The 25,279-nt window shown below is 43.5% G+C and overlaps 1 protein-coding gene across 1 annotated transcript in view; it reads left to right on the top strand.

Annotated features, from left to right (window-relative positions):
• Positions 1-25,279, top strand: part of LAMA4 (laminin subunit alpha 4) — a 557,086-nt gene that overhangs the window by 299,611 nt on the left and 232,196 nt on the right. Inside the window, exons 13-14 of the mRNA XM_069234539.1 lie at positions 5,745-5,941; positions 15,160-15,276. Of these exons, the coding sequence (XP_069090640.1) occupies positions 5,745-5,941; positions 15,160-15,276 (314 nt within the window). The remainder of the gene's footprint in view (positions 1-5,744; positions 5,942-15,159; positions 15,277-25,279) is intronic.

The raw sequence follows: 25,279 nt of genomic DNA, 5'->3' as shown, positions 1-25,279 counted from the left end.
CATTTGTACCTTTCTAAAGTATTGCTGCTATATGATGCTTAGAGACAACTCCTTCACGAGACTCTTCAGGGCCCTGCATAAAAGACCAAAAAAGCCTCTTTAACGTTAGTGAGAGCTCAATCTAGCAGCAGTGTCTACGTAAAAAGGACGTTCTGGAAGACCAGTGCCCTATGTATATCCTGTGTGGCAATTCATCATGATATAGAATGTGAAATGAAAATATGAGCTCACACTATGTACCTTTGATCATCAGTATAAGGTGCATCGGGCCCATACTAATGGAATGTTAAGGGTGAAACCAAAAATAGCATATACACATAAACGCGTTTCCTTGCGATAGCTTCAAGACAGTATGTGATTTAACATAATGTTGAGGACAGAATATGTATTATCTAAAGTAGTACCAGTCAAACGATTTACTTTATTTTGGGATTTTTTAATTCATTACGAGAAATCATAGGATTCTAATGTGATAAAGCATTAAGGAACCAGAGACAATTAAGAGGCAACAGAGGAATAGAAAATAATGGGGATTCTTTCTTATGAGTTTTACAGACAGAGCAGTCTTTTAGTTTTTTTCTCAAGTATGACCATGTTCACTTTTTAATCGGAACACCGCGTGACAACATCCCCGAACTATGACAAGCATGTGCAGTTACATTTCGCTACTCATAGGTCTTAATAAACATGTAATTGACAATGAATAAGTGGTTCAATGAGACCTAGTGAACATGTGCTTCAAGAAAACAACAACTTTATTCTTTCCTAAATTCTGGCTTTAAAAAAAAGCTGAAATGTGGAGGTCTAGATTATTTACAGTTAAACCTATGGGACAGGCTTGTCAGAATGTATTGCAGGGCCTAGGGCCAAAGGAAACCGGCCCTCCAAGTACTACTTTCATATTTGGCAGGTGCCATAAGTACTGGTTTCTAAAGAGAAAACATGGCACCAATTGGTGTGACTATGTAGACTGCCTCATTGTCAATAAAAATAGCAGTCTTGTTTATAGCCTTAAAGCCTGCTGCGGAGCAGTGGTAGCTGGTAATTTTAGCAGGGAGTAGGGGAGACCGGACACACACATACAAACACTCTCACACCCAAGCATCCACACGCACTGGCACACTCACATCCATATAAAACATTCACTCCCAAAAATTCATGCATACACGCACACAGGCAAAACACATTTAAAAATCCCTCTTACTTGTGGAGCTCTGCCTCGGATGTCCCAGCAGGGTTAGGACAGCTGCCTTCTCTCATTAGCTGATGTTAGGTCAGTCAGTGAAGGGAAGCAGCAGCCCCTACCTCATCACAGATTGGGATGGGGCCAGTGAGAGTTGCAGACCCCACCCCACTCTGAGTTGAGGTGTTAATGATTGACACTCGGCCCTGGGCACTTCAGGGCTTACAAACTGAAGCACCCAGGTCCGAGGCAATCAGTGACACTTCCCCTCGTCATGAGGGGGAGGATCTTGAGGTGCTTTGCCAGGTTGAAGAGGTCACTCCCACAGAAGCTGTGGCATCTTCAGCCCGGCAAAGTTTGGCTCAGGAAGCCAGAAGCCTGCACATTTAGGGCATGTCTAACTCATGGCTGCTTGTCCTGGAAAAGTGTGTCTGTCAGGCTGACCTTTCCTCAGATATTCTTTTTGTTACCAAAAAAGAGAGGGGGCATGGCCCATTCGCCCATTAGGATGGCCCACAGCTGATGCCAAGGGCTACACCAATTTTTAAAGGCCCTAAACCCTCATTATAGGCCGAGCCACAGGGACTTTAGCAACTGCTATAGCCAGAGGCACAATGGCTATAAGGCTTTTAGAACATTCCCCCCACTGAGGGTAGACTGCTCTAAATTAAAAATGCAGAAACAGAAAGACAAGCATTGGAATGCAGGAGCAGAAGGCTTAGGACAGCAAATACAAGCCCAGAGCTACTCCATTGTCATCAATGGAGCACTGAACATACCAGTGTTTAAATATAATTTAAAATCTATAAATACGTTATACTGAAGGGCTGTGGGGTTCTAGGAAGTTCGGGGCTTGGGCATAATGCCTCTGTACGCTCTTTGGGACTGCGTTGCCATGGACACATAAGCCTAACCCCTCAACTCTGCCATGCCAATCTTTATTATATGCCTTTACTTTACGTGCTAATGACAGTAGAAACTACCTTGACTTGAAAGATGTAAACACATATAACAAGACCCAAAAAATATTCCACACATAAGTTAGCTAATGCAGAGCTTTACTGCATACTCCGGACATCTGTCTTTCCATATTCAAATATCAATATAAATTAAGCCATTATAAATACATTTTCTTAATCAGCACTGTTAACATGTCAGCTGAGATGTGATTTTCAGGAGCATTTTCCATTACATGTCAACATATAATGCAAGTGTAAACGTTTGAAATGTAATCAAATTGTAGATTTGAAATATGTAAAATCCCTATACTCCTTTGTATCGTCTTCCAAACTCTCTCCTTAACATACAGTACAGGGTTAATCTCTAGGTACATTTGAGCTATATACAAGTACTAGCAGATACATTGGTTGGTATGTATACTAATACATGCATGTGTGTTTGCACAATTCACACAAATATCGCCATACATAGATAATATATAAACAACCCATTTCCATTATTAGCCAGGGTTCTGTAAACTGTGAGTCAGCTTGCTTTTGTAATTTTGTAAGCTCCTTACATCCTAACGGTCCCCAACAATGGCTGTCCTAAAGAAATCTAAGCAGGCTTGATCACTTATGCAAAAAAATACTTAAAGCTGTCCACAAAATATTTCATGTGCCTGTATTTGCAGTTTTGAATTTGCATGCCATTTAAAAAAAATCATACATAAGAGGAAAAACTCATTCATAGTTCATTACAATTATTTGTACAAAGATTTATAAAATATTTAACAATATTAAAACGTATGAATGTACGGACATGGACAAACCACAGCTGCATGTTAATCTACCTTATTAGCTATCTATTTAAATAAAATCAGATGCAGTCACTCTGGTTTTGAATGTCATAATCTGGACCTGTCACCCTTTCTCCTCAGGAATTAATTTAAAAAATAAACATTTTGCTGTAAATAATAATCCTGTTTCAGTTTGTTTAAGCAAAGGTTAACCAAACATTGGCACATCATGGCAACAAAATAATTCCAAGTGTGTAGGCTGTAGAATGGAAACATAAATGAAACGTGACTAATCATGAGTATAAATTTTGATGCTGTATGATAACCCCCTCTCAATGTTCCTGTGATGGCACTACACCACAACCACAGAAACAATAGCTTATGAAGTTTGCATATCATACTGCTCAAATGTTCCACACATTAACTTGCTTACAACTGTCTTCTAGCTATAGAATGTATAAGGACAGTAATGACATGTGTACCACATAGGGTCCTACTTACAAGGGATGTCATATCCCCTGAGGGGAAAACACTAGTGTCTGCCCTGTTAACTATAATTCCCAGAAGTAAAGAGATGTTATTATCTTTACCACATAGAACACAAGTGGAAACAACAGGAGTAGGGTAGATAAATCAACCTCATTATAGATTTTGGAGTTTCTGCCTGCAGAAATCAGAAATTTAGCAAAATAATATTTATAATGGCAGTTCATTGTAACAGCACAGAAATGTTCCCAGGGTTCCCAAGTTGCCAAACATATTGTCTTCACTATGATGAAAACACATTTTATAAAACGTTTTTTGACATTCCTGGTCCATTTTACAACTGATGTGTGACATGGGGGTCACATGTTTGTCTGTACATATATGAAGTTTTGTATTTCATGTTTGGCTGTTGTATCACACGATGAGCTGTGATTTTCAAACTCATAATTCATGTAAATTCTGTTCAACAAAACAATTTCTATTCATAATTCATGAGTGTAACACAACCACCTTTTTGCATGGTCACCATTGATTTTCTTGCATTTTTTACCTTATATTTGCGCACTTACAGCTTCATACAATGTTTCCCCGCTAAACATAAGTCAAGCATCTGTGCTCCCCATTTAAACATTATTAAATTGCCTTACCATTAACTGACATATTTAACTTCCTTACAGGTCCCTAGTTAATGGATTAGGAAATGCCCCAAGGGTGTGGAAGGTGTCACTATTGTGCAATCCACATAGTGGGCCTGTAAAACATGGCTATAGGTCTGCCATTTGAGGCCTGACAGCAGCAATCTAAAAACCTGCTGTCAAAATAACCCTATTGACTGGCGGGAACTCCTATTTTTAACAAGTCACCTCTAAGGACGCCTTGTTGCCCACATTATAGGGTACCTGATATTTAAAACTGAAACATGTTCAAAATTAAAATTGACATGATCCTCCATTCTCTAGCCCCCAAAAGCTATTTCACTGGCAGGGCTGTAGCAAAATCCTAGATAATGTCAAGTTACAGATAATACATTTTAATCTGTAACTTTCAATGAGAAACGGCTAAAAAATCACTCAATGACTATTTTTAATATTTATGAAAAATCTATTTTAATGCTAACATTGGATTTTTAATAAATATTTAGAAATAATAACTTTCTGAAAGTTACTTTTAACCTGCCTAAACCTCCAGTAGGCTAACTAACAATAGCATACTGACAGTTGGTTTGCCAGTGCTTGACATTAATGTGGTGTGAAAACTGTTCCCAGAGCAGAAACTATGGTGTGGGTGTGGGGAGATGTCTACGTTTTTATTTGTGGTGTTCTTTGCCCCAACTGGAGAGTCTCTGCAGCCATAAACATACTATTAACACATATTTTGTGACTTCCCAAAAAATAGTAAACTTAGGCAAAGTTTTAAGGTTACTTTTTAAACCCAGCCTTAAGTTTGAAGGTAAAATCCTTGAAAGACCAGTCCCTCTTGGTGAATTCGACTTCGGGATCCATTGCGGTCGGCCTCAAAGTGCTCATAGCTCCTGGTCTACCATAGCCATAGACTGTCTTTGGCTCTTAGCACTGCTTTGCTGTAGATTCACTTAAAATTCTACAGATTCATATCTGTGGTTCTTCTTATTGGATATTTGTCATTTTGCTGTCATTTTGATTTCTAAAAATTACTCTGCTTTTCCAATTCAGGTTCAAATTGTTATTGTTTGTGTTTTGACTTTGTTACTGTTTTGGTATTGCACAATATACTTTACATGTTGTCCTAAGTTAAGCCTGTCTGATCTGTGACATACCTACCAGGGGGTTGAGCTCACTTTAATGTAATGACGTTTGTAGTGCACCCTGATGAGATAGTGTTATCACTGCTTGAGTTGTGTGTTCAAGCACAGCAAATAATAATCCACTTTCTTATAATGGGAATGACCTAATTTCAGTGAACTACAGATAACAAGTTTGGGGTCCAAAAATGCCATCTTGGGATTCTGTTCGCATTTACAGAGAGCATGATTTATTGCGGCATTGTTTATTAATGTGTCACAAGGCTCCCCAAATAATTTGAATATATTACACAGTTACCTATATACATTAATGCAGTTCAACAACGTTTCAACAAAGAGTGTTAGCATTTTTGTGAAAGAAAAGTGTGCACTGCCTTTTATATTTATAGTATTCATTATACCCTTTACTATTTTACAAAGCCCCCTAGAATTCCATTCTCTCCCAGGGTCAAATTCAGTTAGAGGTCTAACTGTAGTTTGTGGCAAGGATCTAGAAGATTCTGCAAAAATTATCTCAAAATTATTAAGCAAATATAATCTGTCTTTTCCTTTCCTAGTGTTATTCCGAGTTCAGAAAGAGTGGTTGCCATTGCAGAATACTACCCTCTCTCTCATACCCATGATACTGGATCAGCTGAGTGAGAAACAGGCTCTTCTCTCAGACCTGAAGGAGGCTCTGGAGGAGGCGCACAACCTTGTCAAGAAAACAAAGGACAAGAACATTGAGAACGAGGCTAGACTCCAGGAGTACGGGGTAAGAAGTGCTGTAGCACATTTTAGACTTACAAACATTGTCCCCACACACTTCCTCACAGGCCTTGATAAAAATCACCTTCATCAACACGTTAGGCTCATAAAGCACACATTCAGTTCTTTTTTTGAAATATTTCTTTATTGGTATTGAAAAGAGGAACAGTAGTACCATTGAGCAATATAGCAGTAGAAAGAATCTGAAGTGCAATATACGGGTATGTGCACATATGCTGAAACAGTTGTGGGTGTTTAAACAAGTAGCGATGCACAATCAATCACAATGACTGCTTATGACCATTAATATTCTTTGCGCTGTGAATTCGGTATGCGAGGAACATAAGGTTATACAATAAAAAGCAACGAACTAAGGCATGCAATCACTCCAACCTAACTTGGGGTGGGGAGATTAAAGGGGAGTAAAGGATTGTCATTCATCAAGCAGCATGGGGACATTGGCAATATGGCTATGAGATTTGTTAGTGTATCTACTAAGGCAGCTGCTAATATTGTAAAACATTCCCAATTAGAGGACCGGAGCGGACCCAACTTTATCACCCTTAGGACTGAAGGTGGCAAGCTAGGTGTTTAACCCCTTAATCGCCACGGACGTAATGGTTACGTCCGTGGCTGTGCCTCTCAGCCCCCCACCCCCCACCAACACCCACCCAGGTCAGGACTGGAAGGGGAATCGCTTCCCCTTCCACCCCTGATCCCCCTGACCCCACCAAACCCCCCAATGACGTCTGATGACATCAGCACGCAAAAGCTCATCAGAGGTCACCTCCCATCACGCTGGAAGCATGCTTCCAGCGCGATGCAGAAGAGAAATGCAACAGCATTTCTCTTCCGCTCGGGAGGAGGGGGTCAGCAGAGGCAGGAAAGGAGAGGAGAGGAAAGGCCTTTCCTTTCATGTCTCTGCAAGCATTTCTGCTGCCCGATCGCAATGCAAAGGGGTTAAGGCGGTCTGTCATCAGATTTAGCCTCCAGCTTCTGCAAGTACTTTTGCCAATCTGGAGGTCTGGCCAATCAGGTGCCCTAATCTGCCACTAAGCATTGCCCGTTGCAAGAGCATATTTCCAGCTCATGGCTATTCTGCATTTGGCAAGAATCAAAGTTAAATCAATGAATTTGTTGATAGGCTTATGTGCCTCTGAACAGGAGGTAACGTCCAGCAAGCAGTGTAATCCCTTCCGCTGAAGCAGGGAGCACAAGGCCTCTGAGATGAATCCTAGGATCTTGTCCCAGTAAGAATTAGGATGAGGGCACATCCAGACCATGTGTCTAAAACTTGCTGCAGTAGTTTGAAAGTTTGGGCAGGCATCTACAGCCCCTGTGTATATATGGGCCAACTGTTCTAGAGTAAGATAGGTATGGTGAAGGTAACTAAATCATGTATATATGAGCCTGCTGTTTGTGGAGATGATGTTTGGTACACTGTGTCCATTGTTTATCTGTAAGTGTGGTGGTAAGGGTGGTATCCCAGTAAGCCCGGAGGGAGTGGAGTGGCATCCTCTTATCAGTGCATAAGGAGCTATTAGCCATATATTTGTTCCAGCATGCCTTAGCCACACCCAATGGAAACCTTCCCATAAGAGCCCAGCAACCATCTCAGTACCGGAGGTGGTGGTGCCCTACCAAACCAATGTCCCAGTCCCAATTCATCCACTGGGCCACTGTAGCTGGGTGCATAGTAGTATTCGTAATTCAAGGCACCTAAACCACCCTCCTCCAAAGGGACATATAGCTTTGATGAGCACCCCGCCTCTTCCACTTTCCCCAGTTCAGTGCAGTCAAGAGTGGGCGTAGTTCCGCAAATACTCTGGTAGGCAACATTTCGGGGATAGCAGAAAACAAATACAGTAGCCTGGGAAGGATTAGCATTTTGCCGACAGCAATGATGCCCAGATGGGAAAACAGTAAGGACGTCCAGAATGGGAGGTATGACCTCATACATTAGTCATAGCTCTTCCTAAATTGCCATCCATCAAGTCCTTATCAGATAAACTCAGATTTCAAAGTATTTAAGTGAGTCACGACCAAGGGAGAGGAGTGTACGGAAGCCCTCTCCTCTGATCCTCTGAAAGGGCCATCAGGGCAACAACTGAGATTCGGCCCAATTTACCCTCAATCCGAAAGCTTCACTGAACTGACATAAGAGCTCTATAAGTCGAGGGATTATGGTATTGTCCCGAAGGTACACCAGAGCATCATCAGCATACAAGGAAATTATGTGCCAACTGTCTCTGGCTTGGATTCCCCATTCTGAGGCCCACATCCAGAGTGCACATGCGAGGGGCTCCATAGCCAGCGCAAAAGTTATTGGGGACAAAAGGCAGCCCTGACGTGATCCACATTCAATATTAAACAGGTCGATATAGCATTTCCAGTTTTTACCCGGGCGAGTGGTGTATTAAATAATAAGGCAATTCTTTTGAGGAAACTGGGGCCCATTCCAAATATCTTAAAGACTACTATCAGGTAGTCCTATGCAATGGTGTCAAATGCCTTCTCTATGTCCAGCAATGCAACCCAGGGGTTCATGTCGTCAACTGCACCCAATCCATCAACACGAATAAGACACATAGGTGCAGCAACATATTCCTGCCAGGTAAAAACCTGTTTTAATCGAGGTTCACTACATGTTGAGCAATGGTGATTAACCGACTAGCTAACATATTTCCAAGCATCTTATAGTCCGAGTTCAACAAGGAGAGGGGGCGATATGAACCCAGTGATGGTGCGTCCCTGTCTGGTTTATTATGCAGGACCACCAATATCACCTCCCGAAGAGATGGGGGAAGTGTACCCCTACAGTATGCCAAGTTGAAGACCTTAAACAAGTGTGGGGTGAGTTGGGAGTTAAATATGAAATAGAATTCAACAGGCTAACCATCCACACGGGGGTCTTGCCACAGGCCATCTGCTTTATTGCTTCCGAAAGTTCAGCTTCTGACAGGGGTGCCTCTAGTTCCGACCACTGGGAAGCCTGCAAACGCAGAAGGCATATATTGTCCAGGAACAACCTAACCAAAATGGGGTCTGCAGGCCGTGGGACCCTGTACAGCTTGGCATAAAAAGCACGAAAAGCTTTGTTATGTAATCTTGGGAACTAAGCAAGAGTCCCATTTCGTATTGAATAGCATTGATGGTAGCCCTAGGGGAGTTTGAATGAAGGAGCCAGGCTAAAATCCTGCACATCTTGATGCCCTCTACATGTTTTCTCGCCAGGTAGTCTCTGTAGTCTACTTTGCCCAGCTTCTCTAGTGCTGTCCTAAGGGCGAGCCTTGCTTGCACCTACGGTGCAGCCTCTGTTGGTTCCACGGGCAACATCTGTTCTTATCTCCAGATATCTGTTTCTAGAGTGTGAAGCTTCTTGTGTAACGTTAGTTTGGTACCATGTACTGTTTTGATTGCATGCTCGCAAAGGACAGTTTTAAATGTGTACCATTCTATCCTGGTGTCCAAGGCCGTGCCATCGTTGTCCGCAAAGTATGAAGTGATATGGCCTGATCGAGTAGCAAGAAACATCATGTACAGCAGGGCATCCACAAGGAGGTGCCGGGTAGGTACGCATGGGCAGCTTCGTCAGCTGAATATCTGGAGGTGAGCTCCAGATATTCAGCTCAAGTGTCCTTTGAGAGCGCCTCCAAACTGCAATAGAAGAGGTCGATTCTAGTGTGGAGGTAATGTGAAACAGAATATAAGGAGTATTTCCTGGGGCATTGGAGGCAGGCTGCGCAAGGTGTCCAGCACCTGAATGTGAGAGACCCAGGGGCATATATATACTATGTTTGCAGTGAATTTGCATCATTTTATTAACGCAAATATGGCACAAACTTAACTCCATATTTTTATTTTGACTCTAGACACATCTAGCGTCAAAATATTGGAGTAAGTACCATTTTTTGGATGCATGCACCTACCTTAAGTCAATGAGATGCAAGGTAGGCGTTCCCAACTAAAAAATGGTGCTAACCCCATGACACCATATTTATTCCCCCCATGCTAAAATAGTGCACTGGTGGGAGGAGGGGTTCAATAATGGTGCACAGCTTGCTTTGCACCATTATATAACGCCTGGGTCGGACCAGCCTTTAGGGGACCTGTGGACCCATTTCCATGGTTAGACACCATGAAATGGGCCCACAGGTGCCCACCCCAAACCTTAGGATCACACCCCTACACACCAGAGGGACACCAGAAGTTGGGGGACCCCATTCCAGGTAAGTAGGGTAAGTAGAGGTAAGTATTTAAAAAAAAAATTAAGTGCCTTTGGGGGCCCTGATACGGGCCCCCTGCATGGCACTGGGTGCAATGGCCATGCCCAGGGGACCCTGGTCTCCTGTACTGGCCATTGGGGTGGTGGGCGTGACTCCTGTCTTTCCTAAGACAGGAGTAATGTTTTTGGTGGTTATGTGCCAGTAAATGGTAATAGTCTGGTTAGAGGCATTTTTTGCCTCTAACCAGGCTAGGGTCATTTGTTGATGCACAACCCTACTGCCACCCCCACCCGGCTAGCATCTTTTTTTAAGATGCTAACCCAAGTTTAGCGCCGGCTTGTGCCATTCCATTAATATGGCACTCGGCTGGCGCTGTGGAATGGCGCAAGCCAGCGCTATACTTTTTGCACAAAACTACATATTTGCAGTTTTGTGACAAAAAGTATAAATCTGGCCCCCAGTGTTTTAAGTTTTGAATGAAAGAAGTGGTTTGCACTCCAGCCACTGGTGGATGTGACCAGCCTTGAACTGTGCTTGGAATGCAGTCAAAATCTCCACCCCAATATCAAGGAGCTAAAGAGTAACTTAATCGTGCCGGGTGATGGAGTGTAGAAAAAGGGTGTGGTTGGTGATGGGTGCGTATAAAGAAATCAGTGACTTAGGAAGGCCTTCTAACATCCCTTCCAGAACCAAATGCCTCCCCTCCAGGTCAGCCTTAGTGTGTAACACCTCTAGGTGTACCCTTGGTGCTACCCATGATGATGCCCATATGGCACGTCAGGAGTATGTAGTCCCCACCAACGAGCCCCGCCAAGGCTTACACATACCCTCCAGAGCTGGCACAGTCAGGGGGATCTCCTTAGGGAGTGCAACATGGATCTTGCGTTATGCAAATATTGATGTACATGATACCGTTTGCCTTAACTAGCCAGCCCCCTAACATTCCAGGCCAAAATCAGATACTGCATCTGAGCCATAGCACCATTAGCAGCCATTGAAAGTTAGGGCGTGAACATCTTCATTAGAGTCCCATGACATCTCGCCCCTCCCTCCCCTTACAACCCTCCAAACCATAGGACTGCATGCTTTTAAAAAAAACATTCAACAAAAGAAAACTTAGTCAGTAAAACAAGCAAGCAAAAAACACCTAGCACCAGTTCCCAGGCCAGCATACCAATGAGTGCCTGCCCACGAGCACTGGAATGCAATAAGCAACAAAGTCATATATCAGTCAATTTCGGTATCACTGTGTAGATGAGGGGTAAAGGCAGTACATTAGAAAAAACAAACATAGGTAGAGTTGCCTGCGACCCTCAGCCACCACATTAATATGGTCCCCCTCTGTCCATCACACACAGCATGGTACTCACAGAGGCCTAGAGGAGGTATCTATCTAGTCCAATACAAGCAGCTTATATCAGGTCTTCAGCAAATAGTGAGAGTGACAGCTCGGACACCCGCCATAGCAATGTGTCAACCAATGTCGGAGCTGTGTCCAATGTCCCATCGTCGAGTCTCCCTGTCTTTGAGCCAGAGAAAGAAGGGGTCACCACAAGCTTTTCCACCTCTGCTACTGCCTGGGCCCGTTCCTAGGCAGCCTGTTCCTTCGATGGGCCTACCTGACACTGCCTGTTACGAGGTATGCAAAGTCACTGCACACTCCACTCAGTGGAGGGGTCTCTCTTCTCTGGAGGGGAGGCAGTGATGGATTTGCGTTCCAACCTTGTCCAGGCATCTTCAGGTGCTACACAGAAAGTGTCAGAATCCCCATACATTTTTCTGAGTGTGGCCTGGAATTGGACAGCATTTTTGATGCTGAGATCCTGGAGGCATCCCTTCATGGCAAGAAAAGAAGATCTTTGACGCTGCACCTCCATAGTGTAGTCCTGAAAAATGTTGACTTGGGTGTTTTATATTGAACATGCGCCTCTTGCATGAGTGACCTGCAGGATATGATCCCTGTTTCTATAACTGAAGAGTTGGGTGACCACTGGCCGCGGGGGGCCGATGGAGGGGGGAGTCTGACCCACCCTGTGGACCCATTCTGCAGAGAAGAAGTTTGAGGGTTTGCCTTGTAGTATTGTGGATGTGAACCACTCTTCAAGATAGAGTTCCATACTGGGGGCCTCAACTTGCTCTATGAGGCCCACAATGCTTACGTTATTGCGCTGGGACCTGCCTTCACGCGCATAAGCACATTGAGATAATCAACCTCGTCCTGCAGGGCCTTAATATTTTCACTAGAGTCAGTGACTGTAGGCCTGAGGGTGGCCAGAGTTGACTCTGTGTTCCAACTCACCCCTTTAATTTTTAATGATCTTCCCTCATGTGACCCATATCTATCCTCAAAGCATAAATTTTTGGTTCTAGGGCAGTTTTAATGTCCAGCACAGCAGCCAAGATTTTATTGAACCTGCAGAAGTAGTCAGCTAGCGTATGCTCTAGGGACACATCAGTGGGGTGCAACGTTTCTCCATCCATTCCATTGCCCTGTCTTGCTTTGTGTGAACCACGAAGGTGAGTCACGCTAGAGGAAGTTGTTTATGTGAGGCAATCTCTGGGGCACCTCTATTTGTTGTGTCACAGCATGCCTCCATAGATGAAGAATACATAGGGTAATAAACTGTAAAGGTTAGAGGAGATGGGGGTATGTAATTACCAACCTACTCCCTGAAGTGGCACCAACCTAAAATTCTGACGGCCTACAATCTCCCAACCCCTTCTCAGACCACCAGGCAGGCAAACTTAGGCCCATATTTATACTCTTTTAGAGCCACATTTGTGTCATTTTTTGATTCAAAATCGTCGCAAACTTACAAAATACAATTGTATTTTGTGAGCTTGCGCTGCTTTTGCATCAAAAAATGACACAAATGCGGTGCTAAAAAAATATAAATATGGTCCTTTATGTGTAAAGAGAAGGGACAGGAGCGGACTGTGCATTAGCTCACCTCCACATCAATACCTCCCTTCAGGTGGCTGTTTTTACAAGTCAGTAAGATATTAGACCCACAGTACCTCTGTGCCTGGGGTGCAAGGCGCATCCACAGGAATAATGTTACTGGTGCTCACCGCTAGCACCGAGGGTCTTAAGTGGTTTGTCTCACGTTGGGTCCCTGGTGAGGAGAAAAGGCTAGCATACTAGCCCTGCGTGTCCAGTGTCACTCCGACCCTCCTGGGAGTGGGCAGTTAATTAAGGTGTTGCTGGGGCCCCTCTTCTGCTTCTCATGGGGCATTCTCGCATAGCAACATGCCAGGAAAAGTCTAGTGCAGCTTCACATAACCAGCATCTAGCATCCCTCCTAGAGTAGCAGGCTGCACCCGTGCTCGCCCCAGCAATGGCGGCACCTTGTGGGTGCTCCCAAAGGGAAGGAGCAGGTACAGCAAAGTTGCGGTCCCAGTAGGCACTTTATCCTTCCCTAGGAGGAAGGCAGACAATGCACCAAGGGGCTCCCCTCCTACACAGCCCAGGTAGGCTCACTGACTCTGTGCATTCATTGGCGCATCAGATGGGCTGCGTTTAGTGGCACTCTGCTGCCCCGTCAGAGTCCACAGGCCACATCCGCGTACTCTCCAACTGACTGTGATTTCAAAGGTTCCGTGCCACGCTGTCTACTTCCCAGCACAGTGGACGGTGCGACAGGCAGTGGAGAGCCCCTGAAATAGTGCAGGATGACTTGCTGGAGCCCGAGAGTCGGGGAGCTCCTCGCAGTGCGGCCCACCTGGTCACCATCTTGGAGCACACATTCAGTTAACAACTGTGGGAATGGTGAGACACACAAAAGGTCAACATACATACCAAGGGACCAAGAGGATTTATTTCAAGACACATCTGTCAAATGCAACACATAATCAAGAATCCAGACTTTTTTCTGTTCAAACCTATCTGCAACACTTCCATTCTAAGGGCTTGATTAAGATCAGGGGATTAGATTGGTTTAGGGGGTCACTCCATCACAAACGTGACAGATATCCTGCCCGCTGTATTACAATCCCATAATGTCCTATGGAGATCATAATATGCCAGACAGGATTTCCGTCATGTTTGTGACAGAGTACTCCCTCCATCAGAATCTAAATCAAGCCTTAGTTATGCATAAATTCACCTGAGTAGGTCAGATCTTCCAATTTAACGTACTTTGTAGTCATTAATGTTCCCAGTATTTGAAAACATAGTAATGGCTGTCACTTAGAGGTGTTGCTTAAGATACACAAAGTAACTTTATTTTATCTAAAAAAAAAAAGCTTATGCTGCTCAGCACCTCTATCCAGATGATTTAACTTTCAAACACAGCACAATCAAATGTGATAAAGATACAATTCTTCCTACAACAATATGCTGAGACCCCCACAGTATAAGAATAGGTCCTACATAATGTGGAATCTTTATGATTCTTACCTGTTTCACTGGCAATAGAGCACATGCATCTTCTCTACAGTTGCATAGTTGTTAAGGAAACAGTATCCACTTGTCATATTTGTACTCCTAGAGTATTAATGAATGTGTTGCATTCCAGTTTCACTTGATATGCAAAACACATGTTGCAGCAGATGCGACAAAATAAAAACAGCATGTAAAGACATCTTTATTGCTTATTCACTTTCTGAACTCCAGCACCATTATTTTGGGGGGGTGCAGCACCGCCACACCCCTACTTCTAGAGCCTATGACACTTGAAAGCCAAGAGGAAGGATGCATTAATACTATCTGCTACGTTTGGCCTTATGTTGGTGTCCTTAATGTTTCTGAATTGTCCACTATTTCTTTTAACTGAAGTGCATCAGTCAATGGTGGTTACCAGCTCTTACACAAGGAAGCATCATTGCAGGTACTTTCCCAAATGTATGCTTATATACAGAACAAATGGGTTGAATTTTCAGTTTCTCCTTGCCTTAATATACGAAGTGTCCATGCTGAACTTAAGAGCCTGTATAGTGTTCATTTTAAAGCATGCAATATTTGTTCCATAACTAAAATAATTCTAATTGTCTGCTTCAGATTCAACAGAAACTTGTGGTGGAGCATGAAGAAGTTTTTAACCAGACTCTGATCATGGCGAGATATGACTTGAATGACTCTCTTCCGATAATTGCAATGATAAACGAAGCAATCAAGGTAGGTTCCTAAGATAGGGGAGAGAGATGTGAGACTAAAGGTGAAAGACAGCCAGTCCTTTATTGGCATTTTGGCACCAAAAGGAATATCTGTCAGAATTGTATGGCACATTCACAAGGGGAAACAAAACTGTGAATACAGACTTCACAAGACAGTGTCATATCCTGAAAAACATCATTCAGCTCCTAGTCCTGGTCATTATATAGCTTTTAGTCAGTAAAAAATAGGCCTGGTTGAATGTTGTAAAGCTCTATACATTGTGAAGATTTAGGACTAGGAAGCGGATTTACAAAACGTTAAGTGAAAGTTATGATTTATAGAAGTTGGACACGTGTGTAAATGTTACTTATGTACATTTCTTCCTGTGATTTTTTTTTCACTAGATGTGCGAGTCTATGATTTCCAGAGATTTAGCATGCTTAGCATTCAGAAATTTGGGGATTTCTAGAAAGATATTTTAATTTTCCTTTTTGCTTTTTTGTCATTCAAAATATTTTTTCAAGACAGTCCTTGCCTTCCTACACCATTGCTGTACTGTTCTGCGCCATTTTACTGGATCATTCAGGGGAATATTTAGTAGTCCAGATATCAATGAGAAGCATTATAAACGTGGGAACACTCAAAAAGCTATGACTTTCTCTGCGTTCGTAGCATATGCTTACATTTTACTGCCCGCACCTCTGACACTACTTGACGAACATCCATTTTAATTCATCCAAGTGTCACGTGCGAATGTCCTGATTCATTTATGGTAGTCTTCTTTACAATGAGTCTTACTCTTTCTCCAAGACAGTTCCTCTACGTATTATTATTGAGAATTTCAATGCTTGCACACCGCATCTCTCTGTGCCGAATCGAAGAAGGGCATTAAATCGGAACTAAAATAGGTCCAACATCGCAGATTTATTTTCTATGCTTCTTCAGATAGGACATAGTTCTCTAACTATGGAAACATCCTTCCAAGCAGACCCAACCCAAAGGTAAACTACTCTGAATGAAATCAGATTCGACTGTGCCCAAGAGCAAAGACCCTGTGCTAGAGAAGCTAAAACCAGGCGACGTGTGCCTCTGCCATTTCACATACACTTTTGCTATCTGATTCTCTGTGTGTATTAGTACATCTTTTCCTTTAAACTGAGGAGCAAACCCATGGGTCCATTGAAATATACTTTCAAATTTGCTCCAAATGGAGGAAGGATGACTTTCTGTTTTAGACTATTGACTGTTAAGAGGTTAACCCTCCAGGTGGGTGGCTCCTTATCCAAGGTGACAGGCACTCATAGTGAGAACCATCAAAACTGGAAAAATGAGATGCATCCTTTTTTCAAGGTTTGTTGTAACAAACCACCACTCTAGGGAGGATATTATTTCCAACATCACAATATACAATTATTATCCTATAATTCAAGGACTCAGGATTCCAGTGACAGAGCAGATGAAGAAAACTGGCTTCAAAACAAGGTGAGCTCAAGGTCTTATCCCAGTCATGGCTGTCATATAACCTTGGACTTTCTACCACTCCCTCTTTGCTGCTTCTTAGGATGACAAATGTTCCCTCGGGCTGTTCTGGGGTAATAACCTTTTCGTTTCTGATAGGAATGGACACCTCAAGTTTTCCTGAAAATGGCTAAAATGAAAGCTCTCTCCTGACCTGGCACAGACTGAGAGTTTTTTGTATTCAACAGAATTATCAGCTCCCTCACTTGACTGCACCTTCTTTCTGTTTTCAACCTTCCACCTAAGACAAAGGTGTAGCTGAGGTAGCCTGTCATCCAAATAGGAACAAGTTTGAATCCTCTCCAACTGAAGTGAAGCCACAAAACACCAGTAGCTAATACCTGAAGGTATACTCAAGAACCTGAGGATGACCAAAAGGTAGGACAGGAAACTGGTAATTAATCAATCAATTCTGGATTAGTTTAGCATGGCGAATCATCCATGAGGGTATCTAGGCACTGGGAGTGCTGCTGTAGGGAGGATCAGATGAACAGCCAGGTCTTGAGTACTTTTCTGAATTCCAGCAGAGAGGATGTGGTCCAGAGTTGAAGTGGGAGTTTGTTCCAGGACTTCACAGAGAGGTAGGAGAAGGAGACTCTTCCACTGTTGCTGTGACGGATGTGGGGGGTGTGGGGGAGGCAGTGGGAGGTGGAGCTCAGTTGTCTGGAGGGAAGGTTGAAGTTCAGACAGTGGTTGATGTATGCTGGTCCCTGATTGTGGAGAGCTTTGAAGGTGTGGATCAACATCTTGAACTGTCATCTCTTATGAATGGGGAGCCAGTGGAGCTTCTTGAGGCGGGGGTGATGTGTTTCCATCTAGGGAGGTCTAGGATGAGTCTGGCTGGTGAGTTCTGTATGGTTTGCAGTCTCCTGTGGAGGTGCGAGGTGATTCCTATGTAGAGTGTGTTGCTGTAGTACATTTGGCAGGTGACAAGGTCTTGTGTCACGGTCCATCTGATGTAGATGAGGAGCCACTTGAAGATCTTGCAGAGCATGTGAAGGGTAAGGAAGCAGGCAGATAATAATCCATTGATCTGTCTCTTCATGGTGAGCTTGCTGTCCAGGATAATGCCAAGGCTGCGCAAGTGGTCATTCGGAGTGGGTGAGGGTCCTACTTTGGGAGGCAACCAGGCATTGTTCCGTGAGGAGGTGTTGTTCTCGAACATCAGCACTTCTGTCTTGTATGTGTCAGGTTATGGCAGTTGTCTCTCATCCAGTCAGCGACATTTGTCATGCACCTGTAGAAGTTGGTCAGCGTGGCAGAGGGGTCTTCTGATAGTGAGAGGATGACCTGGGTATCGTTCGCGTAGGAAATTATGTTGAGTTTCTGTGATCTAAAGACGTTGGCCATGGAAGTCATGCAGGTGTTGAACAGGATAGGACTAAGGGCCGAACGTTGAGGGATGCTGCAGGTGGTGTTCTTGGGAATTGAGGTGAAGGGGGGAAGACAGATTCTCTGGGTTCTTCTGGTGAGGAAGGAGGCAATCCTTTTGAGGGTATCTCCTTGAATTCCAATGTTGTGAAGCCTTTTGATCAGGGTGTGGTGTGATGCTGTGTCAAATGCTGCTAAGTGGTCAAGGAGCATTAGAGCTGCTGATTTTCCCTGGTCAAGGAGGTATCTGATGTTGTCTGTGGCTGTATTGAGGGTAGTTTTAGTACTGTGGTTGGTGTGGAAACCATATTGAGAAGAGTCCAGAAGATTGTTGTTCCTCAGGTTTTCTGTGAGTTGGCAGTTAATGGCCTTCTCGAGGACTTTGGCGGGAAAGAGCAGTGGAGACGTAGTGCAGTAGTTCTTGAGTTTGATGGGGTTAGCGGATGGTTTCTTGACTAGGTGTTTGACTTCTGCATGTTTCCATTCTTCAGGTAAGGTGGCCGTGGTGATGGATGTGTTAAAGATGGTGGTGAGCTCACTGCTGATTGTCTTGCTCCTAAGGTTGAAGATGTATTGGGGGCAGGGGTGCATAGGTGGTCCTAAGTGGACAGAGTTCATGATGACTGTGGTGTCTTGAGTGTTGAGCTGGTCCCAGGTGGTGAGCAGGTGGTCGTGTTCCTCATTCGTAGGGGGGAATTGGCTGAGGATGTCTGTGGGTTTGGGTTCGAAGTTTCTGTAGATGGTGGAGATTTGTTCTGGAAGACATCCGCCAGGATGTCACAGAGTTCCTTGGGTGGGGTAATGGTGTTCTCGGTGTCTTAGGGGCTTAGAACCATCTGATGTTGAAGAGTTCTTTGCTGTGGCTGGAGTTTGCTTTGATGCGGTCAGCCAGGGCCCTTCTTTTCATCTTTTTCAAGAGTTGGTGGTATTGGTTGAGGAATGTGGCTCTGTCCTTGGGCTCCATAGCCTTTTGAGTCATTTGCAGGTGTGTTTACGTGGATTTTAGTTCCATGGTGTGCTAACTGGCTTGCTTGGAGGACCTCTTCAGCTTGGGTGGTTTGCAGGAGGCAACTCTGTCAGGGCAATCCGTAATCGAGGTGGGGAAGATCTTTACCACCTGTTCACAGTTGGTTGCAGTGCGTGGGAGGGAGGTGTTAAGGGCATCAGTTCCTGACCATTGAACCTGTAAATTATTTTCTGATAAGAGGGTATTTGTATAGCTTCTTACAACTGGTCTCCCATTAGGGTGTTGTTAGATATAGAACTGTTTGAGACTGTCACTTATTTTCGTTACTGTAACATTTATCGAACATACCGTAAACATTACCTGAGGTAGTACTTTACATGAAACATGTTTTAAGGCACTGGGCCAGACTCAGAAATGTTTATCCTAATGCAAATGCACTTCCCCTCTGCTTTTTCTGATTGTGGAGTGTGGTAATCGATCACAGGCCTCATTTCGTAATGATTTTTGTAACACAGTAAAAGTCGAGCAGAGAGGAATAAAACTCATTTTTGCTGTCTGAAGATGTTTTAGCAAAGAAAAACATTCATAACTTTTGTTCAAATGATATTGCTTACTGATTTCACATAACAAAAAAAGGAAACGCTTTCTTCAAACTTTCTTTTAGTCATCACATTTTAAAGGCGCAGCTCGCCTTTTTTTTTGCCCTGGATAAAACATTAAAAAAAACTTTAAGAAATCTGAGCTACAGTGAACCCTGGCTGCTCTATTCCACAGACGTCATTTTGGGGTCGCCAGCCCAGCTTGCCCCTTGCGACCCTTGCCACTGCCTTTGCGACCCCTGGCCTCAAAGGTGGCAAAATCTGTGCCAGGAACACAATGGCAGCTCGTCCTTATGGACATTGGTTGGGGCTCAACTTCCTTGTTTTCAAATAGTTTTTTTAATTACATTAATAGTGAATATAATAATAGAATATTCCTCATAGTGTAATAATAAATGGAATAGAGTTAGCTGGAATATGACCCTCGGTAGCCGAGGTAAGCAAAAAGACACATTTACATGAATGTTGTGCTTGCTTGAGGGTGAGAGTGTGCTTATGTGAAAGAGTATGTGTATGAGTGAATGTGTGTGTAAACGTAAGTCAAGCGAAGGTCGTGGAGAATGCCAACAGGTTCTCGCACATCAGCAACAAGTATATCGGATGTCTGATCAGAAAATAGTCATTTATGTGAACAACATAGTGATGGGTGCCAGGCTAGCCAATACACCTGCCACCACAGGTGTCAGAGGGCCACACACTGAGGAGTGGGTGGTTGCCTATATAACGAGACAAGAGTGGCCAGGGCACACCCGTATCGTAGATCCCGATAATGTTGAGGAATTAAGTAGATGTCCGGTCAGGAAGGATGATGTTTTGAAATTTATTGTAGATGCAAGTGGGTAGTCAGAGTCTCAATCACAAAGACTACGTGTACAATAAGTCCATGTATCCAGAACAGCCAGGTGATAATAAATGGTCAAAGTTACAATCAGATGACCACATGCAACAAGAGTCCATACAGCAAAACAGCCAACACGTGTTTCGTCTTCAAGACTTTGTCAAGGCTTTGGATATGCGAAATGTATACAAAGATTCGGTTGATAAATTTAACGACCTGATGGTGGTCATGGATCTCTAGGTGCAGTCAATTATCACTGGAGAGATCAGTGGTGGCCATGATAAGCCTTGTGGATCGGAAAAAGCAACCTGTGCCGGTTGCGTCGGGATTTGGAAGTGTGTATGTGTGTGTGTAAACGTGTGTGTGATTGAAAGTTAAGATGAAATGGCATGTGATGTCACTTCCGCTACCACTGGCATTTTGGTGAATAGACGTCCAGGCTTTATTCTCTACTACACAATCAGAAAAAAATGGTGAAAAAATATTTTACACATTCTGGCCTGGCAGAGAGGTGAGGAAGGTGTGAATACAGAGTGTGCTTGGAAAGTGCAGTAACACAGGATAGAAGAGATTAGTTTTAGTACAGCGGGAAATCCGTAAAAAAATAATCATTTTGCAATAGACACATCTGCAAGAAAGTGGAGAAGTGGATTTTTTTTCTGAGACCGTGTATCTGATCATAAATCACTTTCGATTGGCTTCATTACATGTCCTTGATAATAAGTATGGCAGTGCTTTGTGCAAATACGTTTTCCACCATATTACAAAAGAAGACTTGTGAAGGTGGTAAAAATATTTGTGCATATTTGTTGTGTTGCATTTCGTTGTGGTGTTGGTCTGATGCATGTGTTCCATGCATGTATGCGTCTTGGCTGTTGGGTTTCTATTTTGCTTTACTTTATATTATTGTGTTGTGCTGTGTAATTACTTTAAAGATGTCAACCAAGCCTGCTACGTTTCAGTCACAAACAACACATTAACTTAAGTTCTAGTAACAACAATTTACCACTAGCAAAGGCGGTAATATACTGCTGAACCTGGACTGTGACTATTTAGGACAACAGTCAGCCCAAAGACTACGACAGAGCCATGACTTAAATATATACTTTTAGTGATCGTTTTTGTACTACAGCCCTTATACTTTAGAAGCGAAGGTACCAGTTTTGATGCGGTCTGATAGCCTAATATATCATACACCTTATTAGGGCATTTGGGGGAAAAAACAGCAATTTATCAATAACTTGAGGGGGGTAGCTGGTATTACGAGCCATGATTAGATTTTCTCAAATGAATGAAATAGGAATACAATTGGAGGACTTTATAATTTGACTAAGTATTGTATTATTCTGTAAGACTCTGCTAAAGTACATTGTATGCTATCATACCAGCCGAACCAAGAAACAAACGTTTACATTTAAAAAAAGAAATATAAAACCAGACAGTGTCGGTTTAGACTAGTTAGTATTTTTCACTGAGGCTGCTGTCAGAGTGAGGAGAGACCTTGATAGGAGGCAGAGAGAAAACAGGAGGGCTAGGAAGGAATAAATTGTTATAAGTTTCTGTGTGCAGTACCATTGCTTCAGAAAGGACTCATTCTTAGAATATGATTATTTGTATGGAACAATAGTTTACCAAGTTGTACCTAACATAAATAAAATAACGATTCTGTATATCATTGGGTGTTTCCACACAATGATATACATCTTAACAAATGTGAAGTGTTCCTTGGTGATCAAAGTGCAATCTGTGAAGAAAATACAAGCTAGTGTGTTTATACACTAAAGGATAACCAAGAGGACATTTAGCAAGTAGGTAGCAAAATGGTGCTCTGCTCTAAAAAACACTATCATCAATGCATTATCTATCTGTGGTCTTTTGGTTAGAATGTCAATGCCAGTTCAAAATTGTTAAATAAGTTTAAAAGTCATTGTCAAGACTAAAAAAGTCAGAGCACAACAACATCTGTGAAAAGAATAAAAATAAATAATGTGGCTCAACAGATTGATATTAGTTCAAGTACAGTATTTGGTTTTATCTCAATAAAACTTCAAAGCATTCAATTTAAGCATTAGTGATTTACACATCAGCTTCAATAATACACAATTAGTTCAAGTCCACCAATCCTTTTTTAGCACAATACAACTTTAAAGCATTCACAGTAATCCTTAGTGATTTAAACCCCAGAGTAGTTCATAGTTAGTTCAAGGTCAAAATTTGATTTAATCAATGAAACAGATACTTCCCTTTGATCGACTCATTGGCACAGAGGCAACTTGGATTAGCAGGGGGAATTCCAGAATCAAGCAGCAAGTCCTGTAGCATGACTGCCTGGCAAGGACGCAGTCAACCACGAGGCTAGTTATTCCCAGTAGTCCAAGATGACTGCTAATTCTCTAGAACACACAAGAGTTTGGTCTGCTGAATCATAGTTCCTATCTAGTGCACTGCCAGCAGTGCATCCTCCATGTGCATGCTGCCTAATCCCACACTGCATGAGCATTGATCTTTCCTTAACTGCAAAATACTAGCACGCATACGCCTGATAAATCGTCTCCATGAAAGACTCGCCAGGTTAACCAAGTGCAGTACTTTTAAAAAACACAATAGAGTATTCATTATAAGCAAAGTCAAAGGAATATGAAGACTGACACTCTAGCCCAACAAGAGCAATTGGAGAATAAAAATCAAGTGACCAAAGATCCTCCATTAATTGTACCTTAAACAAGAGATGAGTGGTCATTCCATACGATATATTAATGTATGTTGGTGGGCCATAGAAAGTCAGTCTATTGAAAAAGAGATCTGTTTATAAGAACGTGAGGCGTGAAAAAGATGGTTCGTTATTTCATCCCTTGGAGTGGTAAACAGCACCTCCAACCCAGCTTGCTAACATTCCAGTAGCCTTGTCGATTATGTTTCATTATGAACCTGGACATTTATGTGAAAGCCTAATGTATTCTGAGTGTTGTATTTTTGTTTTGTTTCCATTCACCTAATTTGATTAACATGCCTAAAATCAGTGACTTGTAGGTGAAAATTCAGGACTGGAGGTTGTGTCTGTAAAGACATGGAGTGAGGTGGTAACCCCAATCTCAAAGGAGCTTATCATCTGATTAGAGCCAGAAAGGGTGATAGGTGGATGATAACTTTCGTTACTAAGGCCCTCATTCTGACCTTGGCGGTCTTTTCGCAAGACCGCTGAGTTACCGCCGCGGTGAAGACCGCCGACCGCGGCGGTGTGCCGCTGTGCGCATTTTGACCGCTGGGAGCGTTCCGCCGGAAAACCGCCAGCAGCCACACTGGCGGTCGGCGGGAAAGTGGAGACTGGTCAACCTCCACCGCCACGCCAGGAGAACACCGCCCACAGAATTACGACCCACATTTCTGTGTGGCGGTCTTCTGTTGGCGGTCTTCTGTTGGCGGTCACGTCCCTATGGCTCCCGTCGCCTCCCGGAGGACCAACGCACAAGGTAAGTTGATCGTCCGTGAGGGGAGGGGGTGGGGGGGTGTTGTGTGATGTGGGCGTGCATGGGGGTGTGCGTGTGAGTGTGTAGAGTGGGTGTGTGAGTGCGTGTATGCGGGCGGGGGGTGCTGCTGTGTCTATGGGTAATGTGTGCTGTTCGGCAGGTGCGCATGTCGGCATGTATGTGTGCGGGTATGTGTCCCCGTTGTGTATGTGTGTGTAGGGGGCGTGTATATGTGCATGTTGGGGGTGTGTGCATGTCGGGGTACATGTATGTGCATGTCGGGGTGGGGGTGGGGAGGGGGTTCGTACCACCTCTGGGGGGTGGCAGGGGGGTGGAGGGTGTGGGGGGAGGACTCGGGTGGGTAGTGGGGGGTGGGGGAGACCCCTATCAGTGCCAGGGAAGGAATTCCCTGGCCCCGATAGTGCTTACCGCCATGGTTCGCACGGCGGTTCCCGCCCGCAAGAAACCGCGGCGGTAGGCAGGGTCATAATACCCTTGGCGGTCTTGGGACGACCGCCGGGCCGGAGTGCGCAAACTCCAGCCCCGCGGTCATGACCGCCGTGGCGGTCGGAGTGGAGAAGTAGCGGTCGGTCGCGGCGGGGACCGCCGCGGTCAGAATGCCATTTTTAATACCGCCGGTCTGTTCGCGGTCCGACCGCCGTCTCTCCGCCGACCGCCAGGGTCAGAATGAGGGCCTAAGTCTTGAATCTTCAAATATCAGGTCATGCGTTTTTGACTCGCCAGAGCTCCTACAGCACTTCATTATTTTATTGATGAAATACTGTGAAGATTTGTGCATGTGTTTTGTACTGTCTACTTAGATGACATCTTGATTTTCTGTGATATCTTAGAGTCTCTCCTTTCACATGTCAAGGCAGAGTTGCGACATTTGAGAGTATCATAATTTTCCTCAAATGGACAAATGTCTTTTTTATGCCATTACAGTGGATTATTTGTGTATATTTTTGCACCTCAAAGCATACAGACATATGAAAAGAAAGTAGCAATGATAGTGCAGCAGCCGACACATACTTCAGTCAAAATAATTCCCAAGTTTTGGGGTTTTCACAATTTTTAGATGAGATTGATTCATCAGTTTCTGCAATTGTAAGATCCATTATGAAATTATTAAGGAAGGCTTCTGTCTGGTCAAAATAAGTTGATCAGGCACTTTGTTTTCAGAGGCCTACTTATGCAGCATCCCAATGTGGAGTGCTCTTTCATTTTTGCAAAGAATGCTTCTTACTATCTAATGAGAAGTGTT

Source organism: Pleurodeles waltl, chromosome 5, assembly GCF_031143425.1.
Source record: "Pleurodeles waltl isolate 20211129_DDA chromosome 5, aPleWal1.hap1.20221129, whole genome shotgun sequence".
Lineage (NCBI taxonomy): Eukaryota > Metazoa > Chordata > Amphibia > Caudata > Salamandridae > Pleurodeles > Pleurodeles waltl.
Note: the sequence above shows the minus strand (reverse complement) of the source record. Positions and strands in the feature narration are given on the sequence as shown.